This window comes from Phalangium opilio, unplaced genomic scaffold, assembly GCF_054372755.1.
Source record: "Phalangium opilio isolate 3A_F unplaced genomic scaffold, DU_Popi_V2 ptg000048l_1, whole genome shotgun sequence".
In the NCBI taxonomy this organism is placed as follows: Eukaryota; Metazoa; Arthropoda; class Arachnida; order Opiliones; family Phalangiidae; genus Phalangium; species Phalangium opilio.
In genome coordinates this window covers 4,585,902-4,601,647 of record NW_028324170.1, presented here as the reverse complement: position 1 = coordinate 4,601,647, position 15,746 = coordinate 4,585,902, and the positions used below count along the sequence as shown (strand labels likewise).

The 15,746-nt window shown below is 33.8% G+C and overlaps 1 protein-coding gene across 6 annotated transcripts; it reads right to left on the bottom strand.

Moving 5' to 3' along the window:
• Positions 1-1,169: 1,169 nt before the first annotated feature.
• CCAP (Crustacean cardioactive peptide) lies at positions 1,170-15,062 on the bottom strand. 6 transcript variants are annotated; one of them, XM_089839601.1, is made up of 5 exons: positions 14,949-15,062; positions 4,348-4,468; positions 3,116-3,400; positions 2,234-2,305; positions 1,170-1,484 (listed from the first exon to the last, which is right to left on the bottom strand). In XM_089839601.1, the coding sequence occupies exons 2-5, from the start codon at positions 4,438-4,440 to the stop codon at positions 1,470-1,472; spliced, it is 465 nt and encodes a 154-aa protein (XP_089695727.1). In that variant the 5' UTR covers positions 4,441-4,468; positions 14,949-15,062; the 3' UTR covers positions 1,170-1,469. The 6 variants fall into 6 exon arrangements, with proteins under 6 accessions (XP_089695727.1, XP_089695726.1, XP_089695728.1 ...); XM_089839600.1 differs by lacking the exon at positions 14,949-15,062 and adding an exon at positions 10,622-11,172; XM_089839602.1 differs by lacking the exon at positions 14,949-15,062 and adding an exon at positions 10,622-11,168 and having other exon boundaries at positions 1,170-1,487.
• Between the last annotated feature and the right edge of the window lie 684 nt (positions 15,063-15,746).

Genomic DNA, 15,746 nt, shown 5'->3' with positions numbered 1-15,746 from the left:
TACATCGTACAATGAGGTATTAATTTTTATTACGTAGTTATTTCTGTTAAATAAATTAGGGTATTTATGTCAAGCTTAGTGGGTGGTCACGTTGCTTTGGTAAATCGACTTCCATCATCAAAAATATTAATTATAAATTTTTTTTCGATTATGATTACGTCTTAGTATGAAGTATTTATCTTAATTAATTGTGTATTTATAGTAACAATGTTTAGTATAAAATTATTCTAGCTTAGGAAGTAAGTAAACAACAAGTTTGAAGCAATCAAAATTCATAATTTTAATAAAAGAATTCGGTACATTTTAATCACCGCATGGTTTAGGCTTAAGAATAACCTGCAATTATTAAAACATGGATCGTACAAACTCATCAAGGGGGTAGGAAAACGGGGCGCTTTGGCGCGGCAAGAGCGGGGGAAAGTAGGATACAATGAAGGTCATTCCAAAGTTGAAAGCGCTGTTTTAAGCTATAGGCAGAAGGGGGGGGGATATTTTTTTGCGACGTAAATTTCACTCCGATTTTTAAAATGGGGGACGTAAACGAGACGTATTCTCTTAAAGGGGGGGGCATGAGTTAGGAACAGATTTTTTTATGAAAATCGGTCTAAACTTGCCCGTCCCCTTCAGGGATACAAAGTCCATGGTTAAACCAATCCTTTGGACGAAGTACGTAATAAATAAATTATATTAGAGATGTTAAGCTATAAACCTTCGTTCCACGTGTTATTTTTAAACAATTTACGCGTGTACTTAACAATCTATTTCGCCTGTCTTTACCAAAGAAATGTGGGTTGTGAGATTCAGTGGGTTTAGGGGCGCTCGGGTTCAACAGGGAAATGAAGTTCTCAGGTTAAATGAGTTGTAATGAGGTCTTAGTGAAACCCCGTTGAGAAAGCGCTTTCAGTCTGACAAAACCCCAACTTCGTGTCAAAACGTTTGTACCGGACGGACACAAACAGTCGGAGGTAAATTAAGTTTTGATGTCCAGCAGTAAATAAGAAGAATTGATCTCGAAATAATATGTTAAGTTCAAAGGGTCAACCCCTTAAAAAATAATTTTAGGATAGGCCTAATTTGAAATGGCAAGGCTTAACGAAAACTCGTCTAAAACAAAGGTAGATTAACTAATGAAAGGCTTAGGCTTAATTTTAAATAAAAAAACCTCTAAATTAGATCTCAAACAAAAGAAAGATTAACAAATTAATTTTTATTGTCTTTGGTTTTTTTAAGTACACAATATTTTGAATTAAATTAGGCTAAAAATTTCATGAAATTTTACATTGTTGAATTATTGGATAGTTTTATATTTAATTTTGTTTTTGTTTATTAATTTTTACATATGGTAAACATTTTTTGATACAATATTATTATTATTTTTTTTTTTAAGATTTAAAATTTAAACTTTAAACTTTGGAATGGTTTAGGGCGTAGTTTTCTTTTGTTATCCAAAATCAAAATAACCACCGGATTCAATTTAAAATAATCTACTTTAAAAGACAAAAATATATAAATTATTATTATTAAAAATATATTTGTTAGTTTAAATCGAGGAGGTTGTCAACAATCCCATAAACTTTATACCCTGAGGGGAGCTCTGCTTATATTATCGCAACCGAAGTTTATGGAGAGCTTAACATCCGTATTATTATATATTCAAATATTGATCTAGTAGAGAATATATAATTAAATGGGTTCCTAGCTTCGGAATATAATCATTTAGAATTAATTTTGCGGTAGAGAAATAATTAAGGATTAAAAGTTTATAGGGTTTTAAATTTATTCAATTCGAAATAGGTATTTCTTTCTTTTAAATTTTTTAAACACTATAGGTTACCTATTACGGTTTTGTTGGTAATTTTAGTAAATTGAGGTTCTAATTATGGATTGTTATTATGTGTGGTTAATTACCATGTTAAATTGGGTATATATATATAGTTTCAACTAAAAGGGACTAGCTAAATTTACTCCCTCGTTTCTGTAAGGTTTAACTTAACAGGCGCAGTGTTGTTAGGCTCATTGTAATTATGGCAAGTTACGAGAGTAACTGATAACTACCATTCATTTGTAAGTCTGTATTTGGTTACTTGAGGAATTACTACGCAGTTTTGAACTATACAGTGTAGAAATAAACCTATTCTTTTTCTATATATCCCTACGATATTATCTGGTATTTCTTATAGATTTACGAATTTAGGCTTACGTGTATTTCGTAGATGTTTTTAGATTATCTTACCTTAGGGTTTTCTGGAGATCTCCTTTTCCGCGAAGAACTGAGTAAATCTAGGATGGGCGTATTAGCTTGAATCTGATGTAAAGACAAAATCGGAACCGGAGGAAATATTTTTAGAAGTTTCAATTTCGTTTTACCGCTCGGACTTAATTGAATTCCCAAATCCAGGGGTTTATCATTTTTGGGAGAAAGGGGGCTGCTCCCCCGAGTGTACCCGAAAAAGTTTCAAGCTAAGGGCACTTGTTGAGTTTCATTTTTCCATCTTTTTCTCATTTTGATTCAAGGATTAGGTCAAACTTATATTCTCTTCTCGATTTGAAGGTAGAGGACCAGGTTGTAGGTTTCAGTTTGTGTGTTCCTCCCAAGAGAAATTGGGAAGGCCTAAGTTTAGGCTTAGTTTTTGGTATATTTCGTTTTAGGTTAGGACTAATTAGGCTTAGCTCGGGGTCATCTGGTGTTGGAGAAATGTTTGTAGACCAAATACATAGCGTACTCCAAAAATGGTGCAATAAGTGGGTGGTTTTGAGCCAAAAATGTAATTTCGGTGACAATTGCCCCAAGGGACACAGTTAACAACAGTGTTTTACAGATGACCCCATTAATTAATGTTAAAAACTGGAAGACGATGCTAATTTAAATGAGGAATCATCCGTCAAACACTTTAATTATAATTAGTTTCGAGTGTCCCTAGTAGCAAATTGTCATAGAAGATACATTGTCGACTGAAAATTTTCCATGGAACCCACATCAGTACTTTGGTACTACCACCGTTTATTTGAAACACCATGTATCTGTCTGGTCACTATTAGGCTTAATGAATTTCATCTAGGATTTTCGCGCCAAATATCAAGGTGTCACTTTTTACCTAGTATCAGTGGTTCCCACCTCGTTAGTGTAGTATCCCTGACCATTGGCTAGGAAGGCTTCGGCCAATCTTTGTTGTAGGAGTTCCCATAGTCTGGCTTCGGTCATGATTCTCCTGCTCAATCTGGCTAAGTACTCGTCCTCCGATTCGCCACTCATGAAATTAGCCACTAAGGGAGCGATCGAGTTTGACGCGGTGTCCGATCTTTTCCGACCACATCCGGTAAAAGCGTTGCAGAATGGCCGTTTCTGGGGCATTCCCGATGAACCCACAACCACTTCCTCTCCGTTACCACCGCGTATTTCCTGAAACGAATAATCAAATTCGCCGTAATAAGTTAAAAGGGATTTGACTTCAAAACTAATCATGTATGATTATCGTGTTACAGATTCTGCCTTGACTCCAAAATATCAGCGTTAAATTTAAATGGAACAATTATTTTTGTACTTGGAATGGGTCTACATGGGCATACAAGCAAAAAGGTATGGATACACCTAGAGCCAACCACCAGTAAGTCGAAACTATTTCACTTGTTGCGTCTAAGTACTTATTAAACCCTCTCCAAAAGCTATCGATTTTTTGCCACAAACTTCCATTCTTTTGAAACCCCCAAAACTCTCGTTAAAATCGGAAAGAAGTTTTACACTCTTCAATTTTTTCCTTGGTATCAGAATCCAACAAAGTTTGGGATGTTTTTATTTTCTTTCTATTTTTGAAGGAGTTGTCAGAAACACATTTTTTTCCACCGTGCAATTGTAACCTGTAACCTAATTTGACACCAGGTTTTTAGGATCAGGGCTCTTGCCTTAGGTTCTCCAAACCTTATGTACAGGGTGTTTCGACTCAAAATTGCCCAAAGAATATCCCCCCTTAGTTTATGCCAAACTTATCAGAAACACCCTGTATATCTCTAAACCAGCCTAGGTCACTGTGGGGTAGAATTCCCTGTAGCTTTTGGACCTTCTCGAATAGCTCAACATCACTGTATATATAAATCTATATATAACTTTATATAAATGTATATATCTGACCTGTCATACGAAACAACTAAGCTAAAAGTGTAGTACCTACTTATTCTTCGTAGTCTTCCCGCGCATGCACTAATTAGACGCTTTAGTTAATTACAAACTCGTCGACTTCATATATATATATATAAGACACCCTTCAACACCCTCTCATCCACCCACCAGGAAAATACTAATTAGCTAATTAATTAATTAATTGTTGGGAAAATTTTAATTTAGTCACTTACCCTTTTGACCACTGTCCGAGCATCCGCTTTACAGGTTAGTAAGGTCAACAAAAAGGGCAACGCCAATAATATCAGACTGTTTGAACTCCTCATATTCTTTCGACGATGGATTTTTTATTTCCTGCAAAATTTAAGAAAATAGCAATTTTTCGAAGTTTTAGAATTTTAAGCCTAATTCAATTTAGGAGGAAAATTAGGGTTAACAAACAGCTTCGAGTCTGTATATCTTGCGGCCTTTTTAAATTCTTTTCAGGAGGTTTAAAGTTTCGCCTAACTTTCAAAATTCACCTTTTCTCTTTATATCTTTCTTTCCAAGAAGGTTGTTTTAATACTATTAGATAATAATATTATGCAAAGAATGAAGCTAAGCCTTTGACAAAAAGAATTAAAACGCGGCTTCTTGTAACTAACGCTGTTAAGGTTCACTCTATTTCGCGGAAAATGTTACCGGACTTTTCCGCGACCCCGCGTCCTTAAGAGGAAAAGCGCCCCCCCCCACGTATGTTCTTCATTGTTAGTGTTTAGGCTTAGTAATTGACTCTGTATAGAACGTTTTATGAAGCAGTTTCTTTACTGACGTGACTTCTTTCTAAAACGAATTTTCCCGCGCAATTGTTAAGCCTTGGTGTTTTTTTTTCTTTCTTTCCACCTTACCCTGGGTTCTGGGACTCTTGGACTAGCGGAGAAAGTCGATTTAGTATTTACACTACACTCCCTACTTCCCCCCCGTCATCACTCCAGTCTCTAGTGAGTACTAAACTACTAAAGGCTTCTTAAATGTTAGGGTTTTTTTACTTTATTCTCCTTGGGTTACTAAGTTACTATGAGAAAGGATTAACCTTAAACCAACGTTTTTCTAACCCCCAGGGAATGTTTTTCCCGCGTTTTAAGTTCCCACTAATGTTTCTGGGGTTACGTTTTGAATATCTTTATTGTTTATATAATGCTATTAACAAATAGGGTCATTGTTAGTTATTAATCTTTTTAAGCTTCTATATGAGATTGATGTGTTATGTATATTTTGTTTATGAATTGATTTATTTGGGATAATTTAAGTCTAAATCATTGGAGAAATGTAAAAGTTAGGATAGTTTTTTCCCTTTGTTTGTTTATTAAAATTAGGCTTAGCGTTCTTTAAATATATTAGGCTTAGGTATGTCTTTAAATTCACCTGATTTAAATGATTTTGAGTTGAAATTAGGCCAAGATATTTGAACCACATTATAAGCTTTAATTTAAGACAATTTAAGTCTAAATCAGTTCAGAAAACAACAAGTTTTTGGTTGGTTAGGCTTAGCCTTTTTAAATTTTTTTTTACAGAATTAGACTTAGGGATTTAAACTCGCACGTGAAATAGACCGTATTGGACAAGAAGAAATGTTGTGGTTTTAAGTGAGAACTAGGCCCAACACAAATCAAATCTAATATTGGTGGACACGTCACGGTGGTCTTCATCCCGGACAATTTGCTCTTTCAATTGTCTTTGTGGATAGAAGTGTAAATAAAAACGTCTTTCCGGTTCGGGAGCTTATCGTGCGGAGTCTTCTCTTTTTCCTATCTCAAGATTTCTCGACTAAAAGCTCAGATGTTTCATTCATAAGTCGTATTGGGAACCCCCCCCCTCTAGTAAGCCTAACGTACTCCAAAAATCTCATAATATTTCTCCCGTTTTTTATGTACGAAGAAAACGTGGATAAAAGTTGTAAAATATTCTATTTGACGTGTAACTGGGGAAAGACTACATTCAGGGTGAAAACATCTCATGTTAAACCTATGGCCCCTGTAGAAATGTTTAACCCGCAGCACATCAATGATCAGGGAGAAGCAACCTTACAGGGGCTTGGAAACCAAAATCTTAAAAATGTTTATAGAAAATAATTTAACAACCTAAGATGCTAGGTCTAGTTTTTTTTAAATAATTGCAAGTATTGTTTTATTTTTGTTGGTAATGTGACCCCCCTCCATTAGGTTAGGTTAAGTTTAGTTTAGTTTAAAATGAGGGTCGGTTTGAGGTCATTTTTAGGCGAAGTAAAAACAACTGTGTTTAATATGAACTGAACTTCCAATTGTTTTGCTTTTTTTTTCAAACTCGGTGTTTTGATTTTTGGCACAGTTGTTTTTAGAATTGAATAATTCATAATGTAAAGTCCTGTTTCCTATCTATTTTCTTTTGTGATTCTAAAAGTTTACTTAAGGATGACGTATATATAAAACTTTTGTATTTGGGGTCAAAAATATTATGATATTAGTTATAAACTATCATTATCATTTTCATCAGAAGCGAGATGAGACTAGAAGTGAAGGGCTCTAGCATTGATAGTACATCCTGGCACTAGTGAACAAATTTGAGGATTTTATGCCGATTCCCACGCGCTAAAACTAGAGAGAGAAAAATTGGTCGAGTTCCAAAAACATTTCCCACCCCCTTCCCCTCAACCTAAAGCGCCCGAACACGACGCGGCTCCTTGAATCTAGTTCGGCCGTCTACCACCGCGAGCGTCTCACCGTTTTGGAGGGAAAATTCAGAAACCGCTACTAGAGGGCCAACCGCTCTTGCGTTATCAAGTCTTTTCACTAATGCCGAGTGAAGAATTTGGTTAGCTCAATACTTCTAGTCTCATACCACTTCTGTTTTCATTTATAAATAAATAAATAATTCCCAATTAAAGGGCAAAGACTTTGGCGTAAGGGCTTGAGTAGAAACATCAAAAGTTTTCAAACTATTTTAGGCATAAAGGTTTAATGCCAATTATAAAATTGACTTAATCTTCCTTCCGTTTATTAATTCCGAAACATCTTTGTGACAGGCGAAGAATTAATTCTTTTTGTTTGACTAAAAGTTTTGGACATTCGCAAAATTTCTTAAACCAACTAAAAAAACTTTCGAAATGTTTCAGAATTATTAAAATGAAAATTTGATTTATTAGCTTTTCTCGTTAATTTTTCCGTCCCTAGCTGCAGGTTGATCAAAGAATTAATATTAAAAAGTCACTTTAATCCCTCAGTGTCGGATTAAATTTTTTTTTAAACGTGATGCTTTGACAAGTATAATTTTAATTGATTTCCTCGTGACAAAAGGTATTTTCTCAAGGGAGACACGAAGCATAAGATGACTTTAAAATGTTTAATTTTTATTCTTTAGGGAAGGGAGATTTCCCAAATGTTTGCGTTTAGTATTAAAATACGATTTTTTTTCTTTATTTTGAGGGCTGGTGGGTTGATCTAAGCCGGTTTTTATAGTTGAAATTAGACAGGGGTCATTTGTAATAGGTGGTGTTAGGATTATATTTTTTGTAATTCTAGGTTTAAACCAATTTACCTCATATTTCCAGGATTTAAAGAGTACTTGTCTTAAATTTAATTTATATTCGAGGATTAGATATTATCTAAAGTTTTAGCAGAACTCCGGAGTTTCATTGACATCAATTTGAGCTGAATTTCCCGAAATAATTATTATTCCACCCCCCCCCCTGATTTTTCAAGACAGTTATGATTTTTTTCTGAATTATCCAGACAATTTTGTGATTTTTTTACCCTGAGTTTTCAAGATAATTTTGTGATTTTTTTTTACCCTGAGTTTTCAAGATAATTTTGTGATTTTTTTTACCCTGAGTTTTCAAGATAATTTTGTGATTTTTTTTTTTTCCCCCTGAATTTTCAAGACAGTTTTGTGATTTTTCCCCCTGAATTTTCAAGACAGTTTTGTGATTTTTTCCCCCTGAATTTTCAAGACAACTTTGTGATTTTTTCCCCCTGAATTTTCAAGACAACTTTGTGATTTTTTCCCCCTGAATTTTCAAGACAACTTTGTGATTTTTTCCCCCTGAATTTTCAAGATAATTTTATAATTTTTTTTCCAACATAATTATGATTTTTTTCCCTGGTTCAATACAATTATGATATTTCCATGATTTTACAAGGAAATTACGATTTCTCCCTGATTTTTCTTGACAGTTATAATTATTACCCCAGATTTTTCAAGGCAATTACGATTTTCCCTGATAATTACCCGCGTTTTTTCCTCTAAAACCAATTTCCTTTCCCCGTTTTCCACGTTGGTTAGCTTTCCTTATTTTTTTAAAATTTGTTTTTTTTTTTAATATTTAAAGGGAGTAGGTTACGTCAGTTTTATTAGATTTGTATGATAATTTTTAATATGATGGATATTTTTATTAAGAGAGATAAAAAAGAGGGCTTAGTCTATATATGAAAATGAAAGGTGTTTGTGTAAGCCGGAGTTCTTTCCCAGTGTTTGCTCAAATTATTACCAAACGTCTCTCATCTCAATCATTTTTCTTATACCTCGTAATTTGCAAGAAAAAATTATATTATTATTTTAAAACTGACTTAAATTTATAATATAATTTAGATGGAAAAGGTTGAAATAAAATAGTATGTTTTTTCTATTAGATAGAGCGTTTAAAATAATGATAATTATTATTATTAAGTTAATTTACTGTTGAATTCAGTGTGTATCACGTGGGGGGGGGGGCTAATTTTATAACTCAACGTCGTCTGCTTCAATTTTAGGCCTGATACGCTAATTACTAATTTATTTTCGTTAATATCGTAGATGAATTCTTTTAAATGCCTTTTTGCAAAATATATATACCTTTCTTTACTAAAATTTGTATAATTAATTTTTTGGAACCTGCAATATAAAATACAGCCGGGAAATTCGTCTTTAGTCTACTCTAGAATTTTAGACCTTTAGCGTCGTCTGCTTCATAAATAGGCCCGATTAAATTAATTATTAATATCGTCGATAAATATTAATTCGTTTAATAAAATACCTTTCTTTAAAGATAATTTCCCATAGATCAGGACTTCCCACTAAAACCTCAAAATTTTACTAAATTTTCCAGGTAATAATTTATTATTCAATTAACATCGTAGTTATTAAATTACGCTAATTAATTTTCTTGGTAAAAATTATGTTTTCCCTTCTCTCCCCCTGAGTGACTTTAAATTACGCTTGTAGGTTGTATCGCGGTCTAGAAACTGTACTTCCGGTTTTTGGTTTTAAGTCAGGGTTAACTTACTTCCGGTAAATTCCCTGGTGCGTTTACAAGATGATTAAATCACTCTTCTTTTTTTACTCTTAGCGATTTAAAGCTGTTGTTGACAGCTAAACCCTCTTTACCCCGTGTTTTTAATTGCCAGTAATTTTTTTAGGGTTTGTTTTGAGACGTAATGTTAAGTTAAAAAGTAGAAAATGTCTTATTTCTTCTGTTCCGGGGATGTTTAAAGGGGTTGTTTTAATATCTAGGGAGTTTTATGTTTAGTAAAAAATCCACCTTTATTAAGTTTTCTTTATTTTTTTTCAAATATTTTCTTGATTAGTAACTATATTAGTTACTAACTTCTGGTAATGTGTAAGAATCAGATTTGTAGTCCGATATGTGAGGTCAAAGGTCACCCCAAATCCTTAGCGAATGACGCAGAAACTAGTTGATTTCAATATAAAAATATAAGCTAACAATTTCTTGTTCTTTTTGTAATTTTGACACAAAAAAGCTCCCTAATCTATTTTAAAATTGATAAACAGTAAATGCAATTAATTATTTTTGGGAAATACATTGCCTATATTGTGAACTGCGCTTTGAATTTAGCTAGGCGCAGGCGTACCATAATTAGTAAGATTCCAATAAACCATTAATCAACAACCCACGCTGGCCATTTGTTTGAAGTAGTGCCCTATAGCGTTTTCTGTTTAAAATTTAGTAGTTGAATTGTATTCTAGATTTACGTTTTGATATTTCTTAAATTTGCCCCTGAATATTATAAGTAATTGTTAGATTGAATTTATCAGTTTGTAAGTTAAGTTTTTAAGATGCGTGGAGTTTAGATCAAGGATTGTAAACGTGAAATGTCAAATATTCTTTATAAATTAGTCAAATTAGAATTAGATAAACAGCTTTTTTAGTTCTTTAAAAGTTTACATTATAGTTACTTGTAATATCTTTCAAACAAGTTAATAAATATTACGATCAAATTACTTTGAAATATCGAGGTAATCGTAATAACATTTAATTACAGTCAGTCTTAAATGCCCTATAGAACATCAGTTTTTTTAGTCAGTCTAGTTTCTATAGTTAAACTTAGAATTATCTTTCAAGGAAGTAAATATTACGATTGAACTAAATTACAATCACAGACCATGCTCATTCGAAAAGTGTGTAGTCTAATCTTGATTACCAAAGTTTGGCGAATTTTCAATTTAAAAAACAAAAATTAAGATCGAAAAGAAATCTTAACTGAAAATCTAACATACCTCTTCGGGATATAGTTCTTCCAATTGAAAGTTGCTCTTCTTTTTTTACTTGACTTTACTTTCGGGTTGATGTCAAGCGGTTAGTTGCGTTTGGAGATAAGGACCAAACTAAGTCTCGGAAAAGCCGTTTTATACCCAAACCTCTCAACAACTAGATTTGAAACACCCCCCACTCCACCACTTTCCCCCGCCTCAGGTCTAAATAGTCACGTGGGTAGAACCGAGAAACCAACCTCCTTCCATTCCAAAAGATGCATTCTCATTGGTTAAGGCGGCCAGCTATGAAATATGGGGAGGGGGGGGGGAGTGTTAGACCCCACACTCGCACCCCCCCTTCAACTGTCCTTCTTAAGATTCCTTTGTACTTTTCTGTTCAACAGTTCCCCAGAGATAATAGTTGTGGAATAGAAACTCAGACTTACTTTTGAGTTTCCTTTATTGAAATCGTTAATTTTCTGTCGCCTCTCATTGGCTGTGAAGGTTAGTTTTTGGGGTTTTTCTGTGACGTCATGGATTGAAATTACGATATTTTTTGTCGTTAATTATGCACCCCTATCTTCTATTCCAGTATACTATTTTCTCTGAGTTTTCCAACTGGTGTTATACCGTAAAGCCACGAGTGTATACTTTGTCATAGACTTTTTGGGATTAAAAGTTGCCGGGGCATATGTCTCGTGATATAAAGCTGTGTTGTTGTTTTTTGGAGAGGTTAAGCAACGGTGATGAGTAGAATACGGTGGCTCAATTTTTTAATGTCAAGGTTCGAGCTTAAACTTTCTATTATAATAGTAACGTTAGCTTCACGCCCACGTATGCTCATTTTACATGTAATGTGTTTTAGATATAGTTTTTGGGAACCAAAATTTCCCAAATTTTAAGCATTTTTTTAACGTAAGAGAATGGCCCCATAGAAACGCGATATTGTAGTTTTTATCGTTAGTTTTTCATTTTATATATTTTTTTATATTTCACGATGTTTTTAATATGCTAATATTTAAATTAAAAATTTATTTTTGGAAGGGGTTTTATACTCTTACCTGTATAGAGGTGTTTCAGCTTTCAATTAATATGGAGTATTTTTATTAACAATGAATGTTTTGTAAACTTATGTGTAAGGTATACATAGTTTTCAGACAACGAGGATTCTTACCATTTAAATAAGGATTCCAGGCAACTTGGAGGAACAAAATGCAGACTGCTTTGTCCAATAAGTATAGTCTGGCCTCCTTGTGTAAATGGTTTGAATCCTCCTAGCATGAAAATGATGTATAAAGCTATAAACTCAAATAGAATATGATAAGAAATTATGTTTCTTATTTCATATATAACTATGGCTAAGCTTCCCTGCTTTTTTTTTGTCCACGTGGTGTTGGACCCAGGGATGAATTTCCAGTCTATGTATAGAACAAAACATTAAATACAACCTTTAAGAAATATCTGCGTTGTGTTCTTTTTAACGGCTTTTAAATTCAGTAAAATGATGTATGGTTAATTAGGGGTTATTCATAAAGCTAAAAAGGTTACGGGTTTTGTAGAATGAGACTGTCGTTACGGGCTTTATGGCGCTCGTACAAACCGCTTCTAGTGTTACTGATCTTAACCACGCTGTTTGGTCCAATTCGGTATAATGAATTGTGACCGTGAGTAAAAACAGCATGTACGAACAAAGTAAATATTTTTAAATCCGATGTAAATCCATGTTATGATTTATAGCTGTGTTATTGATAATCGCTATATTGTTTTCTTATTTTTTTTTCAACTGTGGGGTTTGTAAGCGCGTTGGTGGGGCCAATGTAAGGATAGCTATGTTATTTTCGCTACTGTTGATACATCTTAGCAATCTTAAATCCGAGAGATTTGAATGTCACATACTAAACGCGGGAATATATATTTTAAAGTCTTTCGTTTTTTGTTTTCTTTACGATTTTTCGTTAGAGATTTTAAGAAATTGAACGAAAATCTTCAACACGAAAACCTGTAACGTCCTTGACCTTTGTGCGCGCATACTCTTCAGGTTTTAATTATTCAAATTAGGCTTAACTACTTCAAATATTTGATAAATCAAATTTTACCAACGGTAAAAGTCAAAATAGTTCTAAGAAATTGACCCAAAAATGGATGTATGAAAACGTCTAAAACTCACATCGTTCAATTTTGGCGCGAGAAAAATCACGTGTAGGCCTACTGCTCAATTTTATCAAAATAAGTTGGGCTTAAGACGAGCAAGTATTTCAGGAAAATAATAGATAGTTTTATGAATTGTTATGTTCTTTAAGTTCCCGAGTGATGTTGTTTTTAATCGTTAATATATATATATAACTATATAGTTTTATTAATTATTTAGTATTCATTATTTCGCTGCTGGGAACATAAAGCCGTTACCTTCGGGCTTAATACCTCGTTTTTGTTTTATGAGGTGAGTTTGGGTTCGTTCATAATTAATTGAATTTTGCTAATTTGCATCCACAAGCGAATTTAATTGTTAATTGTCTATGTAATCGATTCTATTATGTTATCTTGTTACGGTATAAAGCAGAACGGTTCGTGTAACGTATTTAGAAGTATAGCGCAGAATTCGTAATAACAGTTATGTTTTTCTTTGGTAAACACTTAGACTTTATAGCATGGATCTTATAAACCTCTAGGGGAAGGGAAAACGGTATATATGGCTTTGTTGATTCAAAAACAGTGCTAGAAGACGGTAACCTGAAATCCCTATTGAAACTAACCTAAACTTAAGCTTGAACCCAGCAAAAATTATTAAACCAATCTGCATCTATTGAAACAACCAGGAAATGGCTCCGAATGGTTTTAAAATTATGATGTTTCGTAGGTAATTTGGTATTTGCACCTCCGACCAATCGCGTAACGCCCTACCTTCCTGTTAACAAAATTACAGGTGGCACGCTTCATGTCGAAATAAATTTAGCACGAGATTTGATAAAAATTGGGCGAGATATAGAACGTGCCACGTGAATTTTGTTAACAATAGGGCTCTACGCAATTGGCCGGAGGTGCAAATTCCAAATTAGCTATGAAATCTCTAACTAATTCGGAGGTATTTTCTGGATGTTTCACTACGCAGATAGGTCTTATAATTAGTTGCAAAATCTATAAAAAAAAATCACTGAATTTTCCTTTTCACCCTCCCTTTAAGTTAACTGTGGAAATATTAGTTCTTTGCTGGTCCGCTTTAGAATTTAGAGTCCGTGTCGATAGATATCAGCGTGTGATCACTTAGTTTTCGCGGTCATTTTCATTCGGTTTTTCTCGTAAAACAAAGCCTTTCTGTGAAAATAAATAGCGATGAACGTACAAAGAAATGCTTTCTACTTCTCTGTTACGATTCATTAAACCTTGGGAGCGAGTCCTTAAAACAAAACCCTATCTCGAAATGAGCGAGCTTAAAATGAGGTTTTTTCAGAGAAATCTATAGCCAAGGCTTAGGATGTTTAGGCTTAGCGCCAGCCCAGACGTCTGGTCTTGTTTAAAAACAAATCTTATAAAAATAAATTAGTGAGTCAGCAATGTTGACCATACTGATATGTGTTTGTAATAATGTAAGTTAAGACTAATTTTAATCTAGGCACGTATGCGAGGTACTGTGTTTTGCGAGCAGGATATGCAAATGTTTCGTTACTTCTTTTTCTCCCCCCCCCCTCAAAAAAAATTATAATTGGTTTTTTTTCGTAAGGTTAATCTTGTTTTATTTATTTGACCAAGGCCTAAGGTGTAGGTTTCATATTTATGAGATTGATATGATAAATTTTACACCCACAAAATCAGTAGATTATCTGAAAATTCGGAATAACAGGCTTCTTAATGTACAGTAATTGTTCAAGAAAATAATATTTTGTGATATGCTAGGAAATTATTAGAAAGTGATTGGTCAATGTTCAAAAACAAAACGGGGTAGTGTTTGGCCAGGGAGAAAAGAGTAAGATGGAGCGGTAATGAGGTAATGATGATGGGTGATCTGCGGGAATGAGTCTCCCAGTGTGCCTTGCGCACGCCCCTAACCTTCGGTGGGCAATTGTTAAGTGCTGCCGAGTAGCGCCATTGTATTTGTATGAGAACTAGCTTCTTTTTAAAGACACAGAGGGCATCCTCGACGTTTCGACCTTACCGAAACGCCGAGGATGCTGGGAAGACTTCATTGCTGCTCAGTAAATGGGGGTACAGACTGCAACGTTATAGGTGTTGGAGGTTACGGCTCCATCCCTATCTCCTTCAAGGTTTCAAGGGTTAGAAAGCGCCAAAATGTATGTTTCAATGCATTGCGATTAACAAAACCTAAAGGTCATACAAGGATTATAATTTCCCTCACTTTTCCTACTCGTTGATGCTTGAAAACTCCAGGGATGAATCAGAGCAAGTATACTTGTTGCGCTTCTCTCCAACTTTCAAGTATTGATTTTAAATCCCAACTTTCCACCATCTATTAGAGACATTCCGAACGAATTTAGTTTAATGGATATGTTTGATTACATTATATTTAATTAGATAATTGATTTATTATTTATTTATTTATTTAAATGACCTTAATGCTAGTATTAAACTTAATTAAGTTTGAATGTTTTTGATTGAAATGGCGCTAGTAGGTTTTTGCTTCGCTTTGGATCGATAGTTTTTCTATACTGTATATGTATATATATATTGGAAACGGATTAATAAGATTTTAATTATCTAGTACTTGAGGCGTATTAATTAGCATAATAATTAGAAATTATCATTTAAATTAAGGCTAAAACATTGATTGTAATGATATTTTACTGGCGTCTTGAATTTCGCACCCTTTGTGTTGTCTATAATAACGAACCTTTTGACTTAGCAATTTAAATTAGTACGCGTTTAATTTTCATTAAGAGCTTCTAAATATAAATCAAGTTTATAGTATCGTAGTTTCCCTTCTGTTTATATGCGTATTAAGACCAAATTATTTTGAACTTTTTAAGAGATTTCTTTTTTCTATTCCACCCTTCACTTTTTTTTTCTTCTTTTGTTTGCTATGGATCCTAGCGAATTTATTTGTGAGAGAGGGTGAAAAGAAGCTCTAAAGGATAAGTCTCCTGAATTTAAGCTTCAAAATGAGCCAAAGAAACTGAAAATCGGTTAAGAAGGAAAG